At 39.9% G+C, this 21,064-nt stretch overlaps 1 protein-coding gene across 9 annotated transcripts in view; it reads right to left on the minus strand.

Annotated features, from left to right (window-relative positions):
• Positions 1-21,064, minus strand: part of MGA (MAX dimerization protein MGA) — a 59,958-nt gene that overhangs the window by 17,783 nt on the left and 21,111 nt on the right. For 5 of the 9 annotated variants that reach the window (XR_005627052.1, XM_039704859.1, XM_039704854.1 and 2 more), the window contains 12 exons: positions 19,939-20,067; positions 18,532-18,630; positions 16,514-17,157; positions 15,524-15,881; positions 14,280-14,503; positions 13,117-13,257; positions 12,645-12,714; positions 10,789-11,309; positions 9,011-9,308; positions 6,721-7,344; positions 5,808-6,104; positions 2,706-4,387 (listed from right to left, as the gene is read on the minus strand). Coding sequence is in view for 8 of the 9 variants with exons in the window: in XM_039704859.1 (XP_039560793.1) it covers positions 2,706-4,387; positions 5,808-6,104; positions 6,721-7,344; positions 9,011-9,308; positions 10,789-11,309; positions 12,645-12,714; positions 13,117-13,257; positions 14,280-14,503; positions 15,524-15,881; positions 16,514-17,157; positions 18,532-18,630; positions 19,939-20,067 (5,087 nt within the window). In the remaining variant the exon portion in view is untranslated. The remainder of the gene's footprint in view (positions 1-2,705; positions 4,388-5,807; positions 6,105-6,720; positions 7,345-9,010; positions 9,309-10,788; positions 11,310-12,644; positions 12,715-13,116; positions 13,258-14,279; positions 14,504-15,523; positions 15,882-16,513; positions 17,158-18,531; positions 18,631-19,938; positions 20,068-21,064) is intronic. The other 4 variants (XM_039704858.1, XM_039704857.1, XM_039704861.1 and 1 more) reach the window with 4 other exon arrangements.

Here is a 21,064-nt window from a genome sequence, read left to right on the forward strand (position 1 = left end):
AAGTTTAAATCCAAAACTGATTTCTCCATTAGGCACTGATGTGCTAACTCAACTTGCCAGCAAGAGCAATTAACAAATCCAAATTCCAGACAGATTTTTACAGTCCCCCGAGATGTCATTCCTCAGCTTTACTTGCTCTAGAACCAAAGCCAGCTTATTGTATTCAGGTGAGCTTGCAGTGAAGACATACCCTTAGACGGCTTTCCAAACCATATTAGTCAAAACCTGTGCAATATGTTTCTTCCAAAACAAACATTTCTTATAATCTCTACTATTACTCATTTGCTTCATCATCCTTTTGCAGGATGAAAGAAAACAGTTTTCAAACATCAACCTTGATAAAAGACTACTCTGTGACCTAGACACTATTGTTGGTTTACCAACAAATTCTTAAGACTACCATGTCAGGGAAGTTTATCTGGCATCAGGAATGAATTAACAGTGGTTCTCAAAACTTGATGATAACTCTGCTCAAGTTATTAAAGGATACAGGACGTGTGAAACTGCCACCACCCAACTGAAGACAAGGCAGCAACAATTCAGATTTCCACTTAAAAGAACTTCCAAAAATAACATCTGTATTCAGTTTTTTCACCTTCATGCAGCTGAGATGCTATCATACTGTCTGAGAACAGTGAGCTGGAATATGAACTGATTAGTCAATTTTTCTGGAAGTTGAAGAGATTCTCTGAAAGGCAGACCAAATTATCTCAGCCACTCATTACAGAGCTCCTCCTCACTCCTGTAAGGCCCTTTGCCACCCTCACGGCCCTCCTTTGGATGCTTTCCAACAGCTTAATGTCCTTTATATATTGTGGCACTCTAAGCTGCACACAGGGCTCCAGGTGAGGTCACCAGTGCCAAGCAGAGCAGGACAATCCCCTCCCTTGCCCTCTGGCCATGCTGTGTCTGATGCCCCCCAGGACACACTTGGCCTCCCTGGCTGCCAGGACACTGCTGGCTCACATCCAACTTGCCACAGACCAAGACCCCCGGGTCCCTTTCCACGCCACTGCTCTCCAACCTCTCACTCCCCAGGCTGTTTGTACACCAGGGTTGCCCCATCTCAGGTGCAGAATCTGGCACCTGCCCTTGTTACACTTCACATTGTTGGTCTCTCTGCAGGGCCTCTCTACCCTTGAGAGTCAACAGCTCCTTCCATTTTGCATCTCTGGAAAACCTACATAGCATCCCTTCCAGTCCTGCCTCCACGTGATTTATGAAGATGCTGAAGAGCACAGACCTGAGGATGGAGCCCTGCAGAACCCCACTAGTGACCAACCACCAGTCTGATGCCACCCCATTCACTATCACCCTTCACACCTGACCCATGATCCAGCTGCTCACTCATCACTTTTTGTGTTTATCCTGATGAGTGCTGGACATTTTGTCTAGAAGGATCCTGTGATATATAGTACCAAAACCTTTACTGAAATTCAAAAAGATTGAATCAACTGTCACCAGTCAGCTAGGTGGGTAACCTCAGGGACCTTCCCAACTCATTCCTCAAGCAGCCCAATCTCTGCTCTCCTCATATCCAGGGCTGAAGCCTTGCTGGCACTTTTTCTCCTGTCACCAGAGATTTGAACTCGATTGTTTTGTGGCTGCTGTGGCCAAGACAGCAGCCAATTGCCATTTCATTCACAAGCCTCTCTGTTAACAAGCAGCAGTTCAAGGAGGACACCTTTCCTAGCTGGCTCCTGTAGTACCTGTACCAAGAAGTTACTGCCCAGGTGTTCTAGGAATCCTCTAGACCTGTTTGTACCAAAGAACTATAGTCTGATTTTCAACTGCAAGAGGATTACATTAACACAAAAGGACTAGAAGAATTCTATCCTGAAGATGCAACCATTATCTCTCCTATTTTTAATTTGTCTGTTTTTCAACTGTCCTCCCGTTTAACCTCTTTTCACTTGTATCTCATTCCAGGAAAAGGCTATCTTAGTTCATATGTCCATTTGACTGATTCATAAAACAACAGCTTCATAATTTTAAGCAACAATGCACTGTTTCTTAAGTCATGTAGTGATATGTAAGAAGTAAAGGAATTACACATTGGATTAATTTATTTCAATTTCTGGGTTATATTTGATGGGAATTTGATGAGCATTAAAATCTAAATGTATCTTAACTACACTAACCACAAGTTTTACCCTTTTCTACGACTTTTGGAGCAATTTGTTTTCTATCAAACAAGGAATGACAGCTCTCACATACTATTTAAATGTATTATTAACTTAAAAGAGGAATTCAATGGATTCAAATACTGCTTCCATAAAGAAATGTTAACTAAAGCTACAAAAACTAAAGAGAAGAAAACATCTTAAAATAACAGCAATACTAGATTGGCCACTACATTTTTGGATCATTAAGTCCCATTACAAGTAAAAAATTATTTGAGTAAATACTGGAAGAAAACAACCTGCAACAGTTCTATTACAAATTGTTCAATATAACTTCTGTTATCTTAAAAACAGGCAATTTCTACAAGGCCACTACACTGCTACCTAAAAAAAGGCATGCAACTAAGAAACAGAAGGTATTTCCACTTGGAAGCCCAATTTACACTTCCTAAAGAAACTGAAGTCCGAAACACAAACATCATACTCTGTCTTTCAAATCCATGGCTTATGGCATGTTAGTTGGTCAATTAAAGAAAAAAAGAAAAAGGAAAAAAATCCCTTCATAAATAGCTAAATGCTTACCACTTTTTCAACATCTATTTCCTCTTCACTTGGGAAGTCAGAAGCACCATCCAGCATCTCATCAGCAGAATCATCAGTTTTTTCATCCTCTTCTTCCTCCTCCTCATCTTCCTCTTCATCCTCTTCCATATCATCAGCAGTTATATCAACAGTGGGCATGTAATCCTTTTTGTGTGCCCCCTGTTCTGGTGCTGTCAGGAAGTCACTTTTCTCTGATGCATCAGCTTTGTTATCTACTTCACTTCTATTTTCTAAAGGGGGTACAATGCTAGATATTTTGCTCCAAGAACTGTTAACATGTGTTAGAATATCATGGCCTGTTTTCATTTCTTCTACAGAATCACAAGCACCTTGTTCTTTGCTGTTACTGCCTTCCTGCCTAGCTATGTTTCCTTTGCTTTCCTCCGTATCAACTCCATGTTCTTCTCCAGAAGCATTATCCTGTTCTTTTGCAGAATCAATTTCAGACCTACTTCTTGTTTTCTCTCCTATGTTTTCCACTTCTATAGAGCCCTTGTACTCCCCACTTTCCATATCTGGCTGTGCAGCATCACCCTGGAATTCCTGTTTATTCTCAAACAGTTCAGTCTCACTTTCTTCCTCCTTGATCTTCACCTGTATATCTTGCTCTTGTTGACTATCTAACTGCCCAGAACTTCCTCTGTTGTCCTCGTCCATCTCTGTCTGTGCATCTTCTTCCTCTTTTACTGGTTTCTCCTCCCATTCAGCATGTGTTTGTTCCTTCCCATGGTTCTTCAACTGTGCAGCCTCCTGATTCTCAAGGCTCTTTGAATGTGCATTATCCAGAGGAGCAACCGAAGACTCATCTGATGACCCACAAACAGAGCTAGCTGAAACTGCCTCCACAACAGTTTCAGAACTGACAGAATTCTCTTTCTCTTCAGAAGCCCCTTTTTCTTCCTCATCATTTGGCTTCTCACTGATGTATGAATGGTCAGACGATATGACATCTGCAGAAACATCATGCTGAGAAGAAAAGCTGTCATCACAAGAACTCTCTAGCAACTTCGAGTTCTTCTCCACTGTCTCTAATGTAGTGGAATTCCTATCACTGCCAGGTGTGACTGCGCCAGATGCTGACCCTTCAACAGCATTTGACTGGTTAATTGACAACTCATTTTCTTCTTGTTTCCCATGTGGCACTGTGACATCCGACTCTGTAACTTCTGTGTCACCTGCCTTCCCATTCTCCTTCTGCTGAGCAGCACCTGAGTCCTCCTTCTTGCATATTTTCCTGTAATCCTTCTTCATCTGAAGAGATGCAAAATGGTGAAGAATAGAGTTTGGCACAGTCTTCTGTCCTGGGAGCTGAAGTAAAGCAAAACTTCCAGACTGTAAAGGTATGAGATTAGCAGCGGTGGCTGACAGACCACCCGAGCTGCAGCTTATTTTAGACTCCGAGGCTGTTTGGTTTGTGACATTGCTGACAGCAGAGGAAGAGATCCTCAGAGTCAGAGTCCCTGCCTGTGACACAAAACTTGTTACTGAAGGAAGAGGAGAAGATGCTTGAGTGGCTGGGTTGGATGGGGGGGATAACTTGGGTACTGCAGTTTGTACAGCCGAATTTGCAGCAGGAGAAGTGGAAGACGCAGAGGAAGTGGGAGAAACAGGTGACTCAGGAGGCTTGGAAGGTGCAGGCAACCGGATTCCTACAATAGATCCTGTGAGGAAAACAAAACATCAACTGAGACTTTCTCAAAGCAGCTTTTTTCTTCCAATTTTAGTACTTGATGCTGTATTAGAAGGAGGTCCTCAAGGACCATAATGGAATCAGGTGTTTGACCACAACTTCTCAGTGGAAAAGTTGGTCCTGTACAAAGACATATAAACTTGAATTTTTTTTAAGTAACTCCACAATAAAACACATAAATTGGCCACTGTAAAACTAACAGACTTTATGTTAAGTTCTAGCATTAAGCTTTTTGATCAAAAAAGATATAGCATCGAAAGTCTTGCATTTTACTTTCCCATTTTACATTTATTGGAAAACGAGGAAATTGAGGTTTTTCAAAGAAAAAAAGAAAGTAAAAAACAGTATTTAATTTAAAATATTTTTGTTTTTCTCTTGGAAAAAGACTTCCAAGGAGAAAAAAACTACATCAAAATTACACAGTTATACCACCATCTTTTTTACCTTTATGAACTCTTCTGCAGCATTTCAACACTCCACAAATAAGGAAGAAAAATATTACCAACTGGTAACTAGTTTCTCTTGTTCAGCAAGAGCCTCAAAACAGAAAGAAATTAAATAAACTTGTTGACTGATTCTTTATTACACCTCATGCTCAAACCTCAACTAAAGCTCAGCATTGTTTGTTCTTCTCCCCACAGTTTTATCTACTGTGTTTGCTTCTGCTCTCCCTTCCACCCCACTCTGTCTCCTTCTCTTTGAGGTATGTTTTGAAACATGGAGAACAGAAGAAAAGGTCCTACTACAGAGTTAACCTGCATTAAAAGTACATTTGGGTTAGAATTTACAAATATGTACAATAGCACACCCAACCTGCAATTTCTAACACTTGCAATCCTGTCTTCAACTGTGTACTAGAGAAATAGCTGAAAATCACACTTATTTTTCTTGTCACACTCTTAAGGAGGAAAAAACCTGGCAATTTCATACTGTAGCATAACATTTCATCTGAATACCTTCTGTAAACACACTAACCAACCTGGAAACCTAGCAAAAACAGAGCAGCACATCCAATGAAAGATGGGTAACAGATCATTCTCTTTAAGAGACTCTCCAACAAGAAGTGTTTTTGAATCACCAGGTCAAGTCTTGTAAGTTGTGACAGTACAATGGACATGGCTCCACTGCCACACATACACATAGGCTCTTTTACTTGCTCCCAAAATCTGTTGACTTAGCTATTAACTGCACTTTCTGAGTATTACACACATGGTCTATAAGTTGCATTGCATCTGAATAATTACACTATATTCTTCAACTACTCACACAGAACCAAGTGAGACCCTGTTCAATTACTTTCAGCAGGCGAGAGCATCACAGAGACATTTATCTCATTGTTCATTTCTGTGTAACACACCGGTCAGTCACCAAAGAAGCACTGGGCTTTGTACCTGGATTGCGGAGCATCACCGGCTGCACGCTGGGCTGAGCACCCGCAGCCCGAACCTGCTGCAGGGGAACAAGCTGAATGATCTGCCCATTGGGATGTCTGAACAGGTTCACAGCCCCAGGGCTCCTCAGGGGCTGAAGGACCATCTTCTGCCTCTGTGCCACCTGCGTGTTCAGCGGTCGCAGAGCAGAGGCTGTTTGGTGCACCGGAATCAGCAGCAGTCGAGGTCCAACACGTTTGTCTGTTCCAGGAGCTATCTTTGGGGGAGTCTTACTTGCAGCTTGTGGAACAGCATCTTCTGAAATATTTGAACAAGGTAGAAAAAAAATCACTTTAAGAGACTGCCTACAAATCAGGCATTATTCTTAATAAATGCAAGTGCAAATATTTTGGAAACAACTGCATCTCTTTTAAATATATTTGAAAGCAAGTTTTCCTCTTTTTATCCACAGAATGCATGGAACCAACCAGGTCAAAACAGAACAGTTTTGGGGGGTTTTTTCTGTGTAGCTCCACTGACATTTTTCAACCATGACAGAAGGACAGTAATTCACTATCTAATTCCTGAACTCTGTGCCAACCATAAAATTCTAGCAGCCATATCTGTGCTATGTATTTCTATAGGTCAAGGGATGATGTGGGGCTTCTAGCTCACTTCACAGTAGTCACTGACCAGATAGTTACCTTTTTTTACTTTCTCTACCAGTTCAGGCTAGAATACAAAAAGCAACTTAAGAGATGACATTAGGGTGATGAATAGGAATTTTTTATCCTGTTTTGGAAAGGAGGGCAAGGCAAGTGAGTCCATATTTAAAGTGAAACCAGATAAAGAGTGCAGTATAGCTGTGAAAAGAAGCAGAATTAAAAAAAAAAAAAAGTGTTTGCATTAATAACCCAAAGCACCTAAGCATTACCTCTTTTTGGAGGACTTGAATTAACTCCTGATAGTATCACTGGAACAGAGACAGCAGAGGAAGTCAGTGTGGTCACCACAGGCGTAGCTGCTGCGGCTGTTGTCAGTACAACCGTGGAAGTGGATGTTGTGACAACAGCACAAGTAACAGTTGGTGGTGTTACTACAGGTTTTGGGAATGGCATAGTTGCTACTGCTGCAACAATCCCTGTTGGTTTTGCTGTGTTCACAGTAGCAGGAGGAGGGGTGGATGGAGTAGTACAGGTGCTGATTCCAGGTGTTGCAGGAGCAGCTGTAACTGCAATTGCAGGAGGAGAGCAGGGAGGTTCACCGGCTTTTGTCTGGCAAGGAGTGGTCACAGTAGATGCTGCTACACTGGTACTTTCCACAGTAACTGGAGAAGTGGTGGTGGCTGCAGTGACTGCAGAAGTGACTGTGCACAGAGCTGGAGCTGGCACTGAAGGAACCACGGGAGCAATAACTGTGATTGGTGTGGGCTTGATACTGAGAAACTGTCGCCCTGAGGCAGCCTGGCGTGTGCTCGCTCCAGGAATCTTCTGCTGTAGAGCTCCTGCTTTGTTTATCACAAACTGGGCAAACACACCACCAGGTGAGGGCCGAGCAGCTGCAAATAAAAACTTGCAGGTCAAAATTTCAATAGAGTTCCTCTTGGCCTTTTATGAGGTGCTACAACTGTAATTTCAGCATGAATTTGAGCCTCCTTTTTCTATGTACCTTGTAATTAAATCAAAACCTTTATGGCAGTCCTGGATATGCCTTACACATTAAAAAGACATTCCACTACTGTAGCTTTTTACTGCATTTCTTCCCAGATACACAAATAAATCAGCTTTTGAAAGGTTGTTCTTCATGGTGAAACTATAGACAATCCTAACTTAACTGAGCAGGAAAACAAACATCTAAGGGAAACAATGGGCTCCAACTATTTTCTAAACAGCAAATTCTTTGTGTAACAGCTTGTGTCATCTTTCATTTTTTACTGCTTCTTGAATTTCATCCCCCTTCTACTGTATTCATTTTACACAGGCACAGGGGAAAGGGATGGGAAGGATACAGAGTTTCCGCACTGACATTCATACAACTGCAGACTAGATGGAACAAATTTAACCAAAGGAAATTAATCACTGTTAGGAAGATCCTTTACCTCATCCCTTACTCACTAAGGAACCAGAATACTGCATTTACATCACCCCAGATGCCTACAGACGACTACAACAGCACAGAGATCATGCACCAAAACCAACTTAAACACTGCAGTTATTTATGCATACAGCATTCTTAAGCCAGACTATGCCAGAACTGGTACTTTTTACTTAAATCACATATGTTGCAATGACTTCACCCATCAATGTAACACAGCCAGCTCTTTCACACTACATAAACACACAAAACTACAAGTTTTATTACAGGACAAGAAAAATAACACACCCATTTACACAGCAAAGAAAATTTAGGTAGAAAGAATAGATAATCAATCAGAAACTAAAGTTTTTCCAGGACACAGGTAACATCCTTTTCCCTTGCAAAGCTTCAGATCTTTAAATAATGTGTGGAATTATGTGGATGGGTACTAGACTTCTCTTTTTAAACTCATGCAAAATGTAATAGCTAAGGGCAGCTTCCTCTCTTGCCATACTGGGGTAACCATTTCAGTACCAACTCAGATACACAAGTAACTCATTAATCTTCCAGTTTTGTTGGGTTTTTCTTTAAACTCAAAGTGCTGTCTAAATCCAACCCTGTTTAGCTTGTGAAATCCAAGGAGATTAGAAACTGGCGTGGTTATTGGCTGCACACCTGTTGTTCCACTAATCCAGATTTGGACCATCTTGTCTTTCACTGCTGCTTCACACATCTTTGGCGGTCACAAGAATTATGAGGGCATCATCAACAGAAAATCTAATCAGTGAAGAACCACGTTATTAGTGGTACTTTTTGAAGTTAATCTGTGTTTGATGAAAAGCAATTAAAAATTACTGTAACGAAACGCCAAACAAAAATTCCAGTTTATATCTGGAGAGTCTCCATCCACTCTCGTCTCCTGAAAGTATGTTCTAGTAGCATTAATAAAACAACTAATCGTCAACATCTGTAATCTCACTCTGAAGTCAAAATAAAACTTTCTGCTTTGAAGAGTAATGCAGAGGCATCTCAGCTAGGCAATGCAGCCAAAGGCTGCACTGTTGCACAGAAATCAACATTAACGCTGTACACTCACTCTGTACTTCAGCTTCACGCAATTGAAAACACAGTAAGAAGTTCCAACCTACCTATCTGTCTCTGTGCTGGGACATGGGTTTTCAGAGTCGTCACAGTGGGGGTTGAAGTACTGCTGGTGGAAGATGTAGTTTTAGGAGCTGATGTTGTGGGCCCCTGGACTGATGGTGTCCCAGAAGCAGGAGTTTTAGCACTGGGTGTTACCTTGGAGATCACATTACTGAGGGCTGCGATATCAAGTACTGTGGGCTGCAGCCTGCCTGTGATATAAGCTGCTAGCCGATTGGCAGGATGTAAAGCCCCCATCTGTCCCAAAAGCAGTTTGGCCTGAGGATACCTTTTATCATTAACCTGAAAAAAGGGGAAAAGGGAAACTTTGTGAAAAGAACGCTAATTCACCACTTCTGGAGAAGTGTTTCATTCTGTGGGACTTCTAAATGTCCTTTTCAAAAAACCATTGCAGTTCTGAACGGGAATTCCTAATTTCCTCATTGCTCAGGAGAACTTCAAACAACTCTTGTTTCAGCTTTGTAATACAGCTTTTAAATGCTGCTCAGACTCTGGCATAAAACAGAGAGTCCAAGGAAATCACTGAACTTGGATAAGAGTGAAGCTAGCACCTGTTTTTTTTCTCTCCCATGCTTAAGCTGTAGTCCTGAATAAAAAAAGGTTCCCTAATTGAAGGACAATTTTGGATAAAATTCTCAAACCTAATTAAGACCTAGCATCACAAAAGGAAGAATACTGATGACATATACATTGAGACAAAACTTTAAAGAGCTTGTAAAAGCTGCATGAACTTTTTCCTTATCCACACTGCTGTCTGATACTGTAAATTAAGGTATGATGAGTTCCCTAACTTCAAATTCCAAGCTGTAGTGGTAATGGACTGCACAGGAAAAAACCAGAACATCTTGCTCAGTGTCAGGCTTTATGCCTAGTGGACAATGGGAAGTTTTGGTAGTGCTGCATTTTGCTTTCATATTGTTTGATAATACCTTCTAAGAGCCAAATGTATTTAAGACATTACTAAATAAACAGTAGTTTTTATTGATCAACTTTTATTGAAGGTAAGAAATCTCCTCATCTTTTTCTCCCCACTAGCTTCTCTTTCTGAGAGTGTCATATCTGCAAAGTGTCATGAAAACATATTTTACTCTCATTTTCTAATTCACACGGTTTTCCTCAAAGTGGTTTTGCTACAAATACAAATAGCTATGATGGCAGAAAAAGATCTTCACCCTAATCCTGTAGTTCCTACTACTAATTCTTAACATTATGTCAGCAACATAAAACTGCAGGGAAAAGACCCTGTGAATTTAGGATTATGAAGTCTCTTGATGAAAAATATATATTCTACAAAGAGGATTCAGTCTGTTAGTGAAGATTAACAGTAAGCTGTAGCAAAAAGCAATTTAATGTTTACATTTTCATTTTAAAGTTTTGTCCCAGTGTATACTTCCCCAGAAAATATTCTTTCTGTGGACTCATACAATCATTCATTTAGAAGCAGTATGTGTCAAATGCACCTTCAGGGGGTTTCACAAAGAATTAAAAAGATCTTGAAAGAGATTCTGCACTTGGGTCAACAAGACCCAAACTATCAAAAAAGACAAGTTAAACCATCAGATTTCAGGATTCCACTCAGATTGCCTGTTATTGAGTAAATCTTGAAAGGGATAAGCTTATGGAGAGGAATGCCACCAGATACCAAGAACTCTTGTCTGGACAGGCAAAAGACATATTAAAGAGTGTTCTCCCCTTCAAGGAATTCTGGGATAGTACTGGATGAAACTGCATCTAATCTCCCCATAAAGGCAGAGAGACCCACCTGAATCAAGCCCGAGGGGCTCGTATTAGCACTGCATTTGTAGACAACCAGCTTTCCTGCAGGAGAAACCCCTGCATAGAAAGGCAAGCCTTTGCCCCCATGCAGCTTCTCCCGCACTTTGTCCACTGGGTCTGCTCGCATGACCTTTACATTTTCTGAGTTATTGCATGATGCCACTGTGCTATCAGGAGTCTCCAAGACAGGGATCTCGGGCTTCTCGTCCTTGTCCTGGTAGGACGGCACTGAAATTTTCACTCTGGAGGAGCAGACAGAAGGATGGTTCTCATCCTGGGCCTTGGATTCCGAAGCCAATTCAATAATGAAGCTACCCACTTTGAGGCACTGTGGCGTGTTACTGTTGATATGCTGTGATAAGATGGTCAAGATCTTATTGTGATCTTCCTCCAAGTTGCAGTCAGAGATAATCTCGATAAGTTTGGTTGGTTCACCTTGAGTGGTGTGATGAACATAGGAGGTGGAGAAAGACTCCCCCTCACTACGGGAAGAACACCAGCTTTTCTCTGAGAAAGAATTGAAATAGGTTTCTGCAATACTATGGATTTTAAGCACCTGGAAGTCAAACAATTTCATTCTGCCCACACCTCCACCCTTAGCTCAGCTCAGTTGCTGGCCAACAGCAAGTAAAAGAACTGTTCAAAGCATCATTTCCCTTGCAGAGCTTCACAAACAAGCAAAATCTCACTGCAAAACTAATGTAATGATTTCTCACGGTTCAATCCCTGCAGCCATACCACATCACGTTGTATCCCATTGCATCACAAGCTAAACAAAGCCGGGTTGTTTCAACACATGGGTGAAAATTCTCCAAACACACCAACATGGCAGAAAGCATCACTGGTTATTCAAGGTGGCACTTTTCTCTTTGAGTCAGAAAAGCACCCATGTCCTACAATGGCACAAGGGGACATGCCACTAGCAGAACTGTCTTTTGCACAAGATGTGTAAACAGAAGCATGACCTTTTGTTGTCATCAGAGCTACAATGCTCCTTTTTGCAAAACTAAGGATGTTGATCCCTGTGTCCTGGCCATTTTAATTTCACCTACCAATGCACTAGCATTTTCAACTAATCGTATTATTTTTCCATTTCCATCCTTAAATGTAGCATGTGCTGTTGTATGCATTAAACAGTAAAAAGATCAGCTCAAAAAGGCAGATATGGTTCATTAGTGGATGACACAATGCCTCTAGTATATGTCTCATTTAAGGTTTGTAACATGATTTGGGCCGCTTCAGATGGAAAGAGAACATGAATGTCTATCCAATTTCTTCATGAGCTAGAAACTCAAACCCAGTATCACTAACACAGCAAAACTTCCAATTTTTCAACTTGAAATAAACAAATTCAACATCAAACAACTCCAAATAAAGCACAGGCACTTCCTTGTCCCAACCAGCTCTATATGAAAAATACAAGGATCCCATCCTCCCAGTGCTACTTGGATATTTAATTCTTCATTAACTACAAAGTGATAGTAAAAAAAAAAAGTGGGAGGAAAAATACCCACACAAAGCAAAGCCATTCATCTCCATTCGTTTTCAGGTATCTAATCATCTGTCTTGAATACAAGTCTGCTGTGCAGTTTTATACTTTACTACTAAACAACCTACTGGCAGCACTGGTCATTTTACACTTGGAGCAGCAGCAAGCACTGCCCCCCTCCAGCTGCTAAGAAAACAGGAAATTGTATGCATGTCATAAGATTTTTATTAACAACTGTAACAACTCCCCCAGCAAACACATTTCTGCTTCATCAGTAGCTACCTTTTTAAATAAATACCACAAAAACATGTAACTACCAAGAAGTGGAATTATACTCCAGATTCAGCTCTTACCTCTTGATGTGTCTTTGTCCGCCTCACAGGTTGCCTTCTCAGGAGACTGAAGCTCTGGTTCATGCTCCTGCTGGAGAAAAGAAATGCAAGAAATTTTTCACCCTATATATCTTACTTCCACACTAAAAATCACAGCACAAAATTAACTAGGTCACCCCACATTGTAGAAATATGCTGTCTTTGTGTTATAGGCTTCATCTTAGAAGAGCTCTATTAACAATGAACTTTTAAACCTTACATAATAATGCACGTATGGCAGACAGGAATCTTCCCAGACAACAAAATGTCACAGTAACACGGTAAGTTTACCAGCACTGCAAAGTGATTTAGGCTCCACCTTCCACAGCTCTACTACCACCAAATGCAAATCAAGCCCTCATGTCATGTAAGAGTTTCTGACGAAAAAATTACTTCACTATTTTCAACATTTCTGCCTATTGTACAATACACACTAGTTAGCGTGACTTCTTACCTTTATACTACAACTCTGTGAATCACTTTTGTCTTTTTGCTGCTTTTTCTCCTCTCTCCTGTGTTCATAGGCTCGCACCCTTGCACAAGTCATTAAACTTTCAAAGTACATGTAGACAGGATCCTTGTCCTCCTCTCTAATCTAAAAGAGGAAAAAAAAAAGAGACAAAACCCTCTTTTCTTGTTCTGGATGCACATCAGATTCACAAAACAACTTTGCTTTCTAAAAAAACTTCAACATAAATGCTTCAATAGTAAGGGTCAAAAGAAAAGTCTAGCATTTAAAGCTAGATCTGCCTACTCAGTATCATCACATAGCCATCACCAGCTCCCTGAAATTCAAACCCATTCAGATATTCTTCTAAGTGAAGAAACAAATCCTAAGTGTCATGCATTGTCTAACATTATCTGGTATACATTAAATAGCTACTTTGGTATGTTTGTTCTTCAGATATAACTACACTCCACTCTACAGCTGTTTCCTCTACTGCTGCTGCTGCTTTTGTCTGATACTAAGGTGAGTGGAGACGCAAAGCCAGATTCTTAGAACACTGGCAGTGAAATCTCAAGAAAGAACAAAAAAAAATAATCCAGAGCTGTCAGTGTCGGCTATTACTCGTCTCTGCCCCAGCACGGGAAAAGGTGGCTCTGGGCAGGCCACGCTTTCGAAGAAGGAGTCTGGACTCTTGCTTTTGCTCTTCAGTTGAGTTTGTTGTTCTTTATCTACAAAGTTTTTTCATCTGTCCAGCTGAGGTCTGATCAGCAAGACAGAGCTACAGTGAACATTCTGTGTCTGTATCCCGACATTTTTTGCAAGTAATTCATACTTAGGCTACATTATGTAGCTATTAACCTTTACAAACATTACAGGACTAAAAATAATTTTGACAAAAATAGCATATATTACTGTATTTTTAAACTAGGCTATTAATGAATCATAATCACCTTCCACCATCTCCATATTACTATAAATTCTCAACAGAAGATGGACATAGTACAGATCTATATACAACCAAGCCATCCTAGCTTATCAACACACCTGTAGGCAGTCAGTCCTCGGCTTTCACCTCAAACTTCTCTAAAATTGCCTAGCACAGAGACTTTTGGCAGTATTTGCTTCAATTTTCAGTACAAGAAAAAACATGCATTTTTTTTTTCTCTTACCACTGGATTGGGTCTAGGAATGTACATTCTGCCTGGTTTTGTTCCACTGGAAGATCTGCTCTTAGTAGGAAGCCACAACTCTGGGCTGGGCGGTATCACAGATTTAACTGGTTCAATAACCGATGGCGTTGGGACATAAATTGGCTCTGGATCTACTTCACCTTCCACCCTCACCCACAACGGACAATTCCTAACAGGTTGTTCTGGCTCTGAATCACAGATAGCTGAAAAAAAAAAAAAAGAAATAAAGATTACTTACAAATAAAACACCATCTAACACAGCAGTAACAGAATTTTTTGTTTAATTTGAGGTCTAGCCATGCAGCATTCACTAATCCAAACTGCCAGAAAATACTTCTGGATGCTTTTCTTGCTTCAAATTCTAGTCAAAAATGACTGGGATTTGTCTACAAGGAAGAAGAAATAAAAATTAAAATGTTTCTAAACTGATCCTTATTTCTCACTTTTACTGTGATAGAATATCTGAAAAACCATTGAAAATTAGTGACTTCCACTGATGCTGCTTACTGGAAAACGGCAAAACACCAAAAAAAACCCCAAAAAAACAACAAAACCTGCTTACTGGAAAACCGCAAAACACCAAAAAACCCCAAAAAACCAACAAAACCAAACAAACAAAAACAACAACAACAAAAAAAATAAATTTTAAAAAATCCCAGACCTGTATAGTGCAGATATATGGAAGAATTAATTTATTCCAATAGAACACCACAGATACTCTGTGTTAGCTGTTGCTAAAAATATTGTTAGGAAGAAACTGAAAATGTAAATTCATGGGCAGTTTCTACCAATTTGGTTTTCTTAGCACACCTTAGACCAGATCTGAAATTACCACAAATAACTGTATTTCCAAGGAAGTCCATGAACTCTTACAACTATATACAGCAACTGAAAATGAAGCTCTAGATAGTGACTTGTTTACAGGAAAAGATAACAGCACTGTAACAGTGAACATTACCAACAATGACAGCAGTAATTATCCCACATCCATCATAGTCTTTAAAGACATTTGGAGAGCTAAACAAGAGTTTAAATTACCAAGAAGAAACTCCAACTATCTGATTCAATAAATAACTACACAGTGCCCAAAATGCTGATCATGTAAGTAAGAACAAGGAAAAAAAAAAGTTATTTCCTGTAAAAATGGCATCACTACTACATCCTAAGAAAAAATGCCCACCAAGTTTGGTGGCTTGCTACATGTCATCTCCACCAATACTCACTGTATTCCACCCTTTTTCTCTTCTTCCTATCCTTCTGCTTTATCTCCTCTTCTTCCCCATCACCCTCTTCTTCCATATCTTCATCCTCTTGCTGCTGTCCTTGTGTTCCGAACAGCACAAGATTTCCACGCACAGCCTTTTTCATCATTTTCTTATGTTTTGATCCTCCCTTCACCAGCAAGACCCTTCTCTTGAGGCAGGTGCACCCAAACATGCAGTCTGGCCTGCGGCAGTGGGTAGGCTGACGTTTCTCCAGTGCCAGACTGGCACATATGCAACCCAGTCGGCAGAAATCATTGTTGCAAGGAGGTGCTCGTCGTCTTATTATCTTGTGGATAGGTTTGCTTTTAAGAGATGCCTAAAAAAAGTTTTAAAGAAGCATAAACTTCAAATTTTAATAAGAGGAGTATTTTAGTAAAATGTAATCAAGCATATGCAAAAACTGCTATTCAAAGTTCATTTCGAAAACCCCTTGAGCTACACTGTTTACATACAAAAACTTGTCCTCTATACCACAAAACCCCAAAAAACCCCACAAAACAGTTTCGATTTGAGTCTTTTGAGAGGCAACTGGAGACAGCAAAACCATCCCCATAATAAGCAGGATGTGAAGAAAGCAAAAGTTATCATGGGACAACCAGGTTACATGACCAGGATTTTTTTGCAGTTAGCTCAACTGAAAAAATAAAAATGAAAATAGCAAGGAAATGCAGTTACTGACTAAGAATTGTTTTAACCCAAATTTTAATGGTAAGAATTTTAAACAATTCATAATTTGTATCAATACCCTAATATCACAATTAGCTTTTTTCTCATACTGCTAAGTCAGTACTCCTCAAGTTTCACTGCAAAGACATACTACAAAGGAATCTCATGCTTTGTCATGATCCTTAGAAGCTTTGGTCTTATTTTCTGCACCGCTATGCAATATCCGTAAGTGGGCAGATTAAGAAAAACAACAGTACAGAAAAGAAACTATTATAGATGTACCTGAGCTGTAAGCAGGGTTACCAAAGAGATGTCTGCTCGCTCTTCTGTAATATAGGTCCGTGGTTTCCCATCCCAGAGAGCACAGTCTTCCAAGTCCATTAACTTCACTTGAGATTTAGACAAACCTGGTGGACGAGGTGCTTGGTGATGCTGTGGTGCTTGACGCAAACTGATCTGTTTTGGAAACGTATTTTCATCCACAGTTGGCACCACAAAACCATCTGCTTGGTTACTCAAACTGCTAGCAGACTTAGCAGACTTTTCCCCTGACACTGATGAGTTCTGTTTCTGCTTTGGAGGAAAAGGTGAAGGCAAAATAGGTTTGTAAGCTGATCTTACTCTACTGTGTGCAGATGTCTGTCTGGTTTGAGTCTTTGTTTTCCTAGAGGTAGATGATGGAGGAACAGGCTTCAATGTGTAAGATGTTGATGGAATTACAGTGGACTGCTTCTTTAAAACACTGTCGAGCGTTCGAACATAGCTAGTGCTCTTAGTGGGAAGCTGGTACACCACAGGAGAAGTGGGAGTGTTAGAAGAGAATCCCATACTTGTTTCCATCAATTTCCCTTCATTTTCCAGGTACTCATCCAGCTTGTCACTACAGAACGCTGAGCGATTCTTCAATGAACCTTCTGAACTGCCACCTAAATAAATGGAGAGTACTTTAACTCCTGGAGTAAAATTTTGTAATAATCAAACACTGTAGGATAGGTAAATACACCTCTAAAAAATGCACTCTTCCACAAGAACAGTATATAATATAGGCACACCAAATATAATCCATTCTGAAATACAACCAGCAGCCTGCACAACTGTTTTTGTGGAGATCTTACACATGTATTTGTGGTGGGTTTGCCTTGGCTGTACTCCAGGTGCCTGCCAAGCCACTCTATCACTCACCCTCTCAGCAGAATGGGGAGGGTTAAAAGTAAGTGCAAAAAAAACCTCATGAGTCAATATAAAGGAAGTTTAATAAAGTAGAAGCAAAGGCTGTGTGTGGAAGCAAAGGGAAATAAAAGATTTATTCTCTATGTCCAGATGATGATGTACAGGCACTTCTCAGGAGGCTACTCCAGCTACTCCAGAAGACAAACAATATAAGTAACAAGTGCCCTCCCTTCTCCATCCTCTTAAGATTTTATAGTTGAGCAGACATACAGTATGGAATATCCATTTAGTCAGTTTGGGTCAGCTGTTCTATGTCCCCTCCCAAGATTATGTCCACCCACTGGCTGCTGCTGAGGGGGGAATGCTGAGAAGCAGCCTTGGTGCCTTGCGAGCGCTGCTCAGCAGCAGCCCAAACACTGGTGTGTTACCAACACCTTTCCAGCTGCCAGTGCACAGCACAGCACTGTGAGAGCTGCTGTGGAGAAAGTTAATCCCAGCTCAGCCAGACCCCACACAGCATTCATTCACAAAAACACTACAGGCCTTCTCTGCTTTTATTCTTACTTTATTTGTCCTAAACACCTGGCCTACCTGCTATAGCACAACGTATCTGGAATATTCCAGATATGTACAGATGTTTACAATGCAATATAAACATTTCACCTAAAGTAAAATACTGACAAACTTTCAACAATCCAATTAAGGTATGGCAAAGTAAACAAATATGTGAGGAATGCTTGCTCTATCTGGAGTTAAAAATACACCAATATAAATGAAAATTACTAAGGTTCATTAGAGTCCCTGAGGCAACAAAATTCTGGAATTACCATACTTCCATATGAACTCAAAACTCAAAAACAAAACCGAGACTATTACAGCTTTGATCTTCACTGCAGCCTTATATGTATGACAAAACATGTATTTTATTCAAAGTTTCTCTCTTCCCTCGCTAATCTCCATTCTGACTATGGAACCAGTAGTAAAAAATTCTTCAATCATAACAGTCTCAATATAAAAAAATACATCTCGCATTAAGACAGACACAAATACCAAATAGCAAGGTCTGTGAAAGGTCAGGAAAATGGTCACATGTTGGAAGTATGCTGATCTCTCTTTTTACGTTTTTTTACCTTCATTTCTAGAAGCACCATGAAGTTTCCCTCGCCAGCCTTTGATTTTTGTGAAATCATTTGTCTTTCCTGTCCTGGAAACAAAAGAAAATCCAGTATCTGGAAAAGAAGAAAGCTACCCTCAGTCTATGAACCATGTTTAATTGCATCAGTGTCTTGGCAAACTCTGCTTATTCCTTTTCAGGGCTAGGTGAACGGTAGCAAAATAAAAAGTTTCCAAGCAACTTAATTTTTCCTATTTTTTTTTTTTAATTAACAGAATACTTAACAAGAAGGCCAAGTTTCCTCTAGAGTTCTGCTCTATGGCTGAGCATCTGCAATCCCACACAAAAAGTGTTTATCTTCTGTTTTAGTCTCCTTGGCAATGACCAAAAGCAGTTGGCTCCTAAAGTCTAATGGGCCAATCAACTAACTAGTAGGCTAAAATGAAAGAGGCAGGTTTTGAGCTCATACTGCAGCCTCACTCAGCAAGAAGAGTAATTTGACTCTCTCCCCTCAGTTGTGCCAATGACTTTTATAACATCTGTAGAAACTTCATTTCATGTTCACTGCTCTGTCAAATTCAGATGAGTATGTTAGGGGCATGACCACAAAAGGCCAACAGTTACATCTCTGTCAAGCTGTGCATCAACTGTGGGAGCTAAGAGGGAATGCAAAAGTATTAACAGGGATCTGTGTGGCTGTTTAACATAGTCTAGAAATTGCATTGGACACTAAGCTGACTGGGGTCTTCTGAATTGAATCTTCCTCTCCTGTAGTGTAAACAATCTGAAATTCAATGTCTACTTCTACCAGCTACTAAAAGCAGTAGATTAAGACATAAGTAATCAGAATATTACAGTGGGAGAAACAGTTAAGCAGAAGACAGATAAGCATATAAGACAAGCTACACCTTGTCCATCCAATCACTACTGCAAACAGTACCTACCAACAGTATGAGAACCATAGTCACAGCATGATGCACAGTATGAGAAGTGCACTTGTTTGGATACCAAGCAAACTTAAAAAAGAACAATCAGTCACGACTTTTGTAATAAATCATTATTGTGAAGTTATAGGGTCGCCTCCATGTGGCACTTCAAGGCCTTTTTCTGGAAAATTCTGATACTCAGCTCTGTGAAAGACTTTTTTTGTTTGGTATGTGACCAACATCAGACAAATGCAGATTGCTCAATCTTTTTCTGAGCAATTTGAGATATCAGTATAAAATAGACAGATACCATTACTGGATCACAACCATCACAAAACAGGAACCCTCAAAATAATCCAACCACAATTACTCAGGACTCCTTGCCCAGTAACCACAAAATGATCTACAGAAGTTCTCCTATTTTGTCATTTTAGTATCATTTTCATGATAACAAAAAGGCAACACTTGAGATTACAGCAAATTCATATTCCACCCACCTGGAGAATTGGGGTTGGTACCTGGATAGCTCCACAGAGGGTAATTTGAATAGGAAAGAGGAAGTTGCACACCCAAATATTTCAAGTCAATGCTCATTGTTGGGTCCACAGAATTCAATTTCAGTCCCACTACAAGAAACAAGTAACAGTAAATATCTCAAGGAAGCAAGATGTTAGGAAAAAGAAAATCAAGATATTCACTAAAAGATAAACTGCTGAGTGACCATGAGCTTTTCTGGCATTTCCCCACCATTTTAAGAGACTTGAAAAAAAGCATTAGTGCTATAACTGTTACTTACATTGGATTTATAGCAGGTATAAATTAAAGAGCATTTTACACAAATGGGAATTTCAGAAAAAAACTGAATTACTTTTCATTGGTTTTTTGACTGCTACTGAAGTATTCACAGAAATTTATTAACCACTGTGCCAGTGTTGTAATCAATCTCATAATAAAACCCTCTGTTTTTCTGAATAAATTGGCACCATTTACATCTTTGAAGGCAACAGTTACTCTCTGAACCCAACCCAGCTGACTGATATTTCATATCCCTAGGTTACCAAGCCTGCCAGCAGTACTTACACATCCCCCTTTATACTGAGCTAAACTCGTGCAAGAACATACGTCAGACATACATCAGCTTCAACCAGCAATAAGAGACAACAAACCACATTTTAGCTCTGAAGAATGTGTGTTTGACTGTTATGATATAAATACGAGTTTAAACAGTGATTTCAGGACTCATTTGGTCCTGAAATGGGGAAAAATGGCTATGTCATTAAAGGCAGTGAAGCATCTGTGGCAGCATCAACCAGTTCCTTCATTAACAACCCCCAATACTCAAATTGAAAGATTTACTTGGTAATAAAAGCTATTTTTGTCAATGGCAGAAAAAAATATAGATACAGAAGTGATGAGAAAATTAAAAGCTAGGAAAATTGATATTGCACCTTTTCAGGAAATATTGTTACACTGAATTCAAGAAACCACTGTCAATAAAATTCAGCTCACAGCTGGGAGCTGAGAACTTCTATTTTGACTTTAAGCTATAGAAACTTTCAAATGTTGCTCCTGTTGCCCACAAGTTTGAAATGAATACATTAAATGTATGCATCTTGAAACTGA

Source organism: Passer montanus, unplaced genomic scaffold (genome assembly GCF_014805655.1).
Source record: "Passer montanus isolate IOZ18808 unplaced genomic scaffold, ASM1480565v1 scaffold18, whole genome shotgun sequence".
Taxonomy (NCBI): domain Eukaryota; kingdom Metazoa; phylum Chordata; class Aves; order Passeriformes; family Passeridae; genus Passer; species Passer montanus.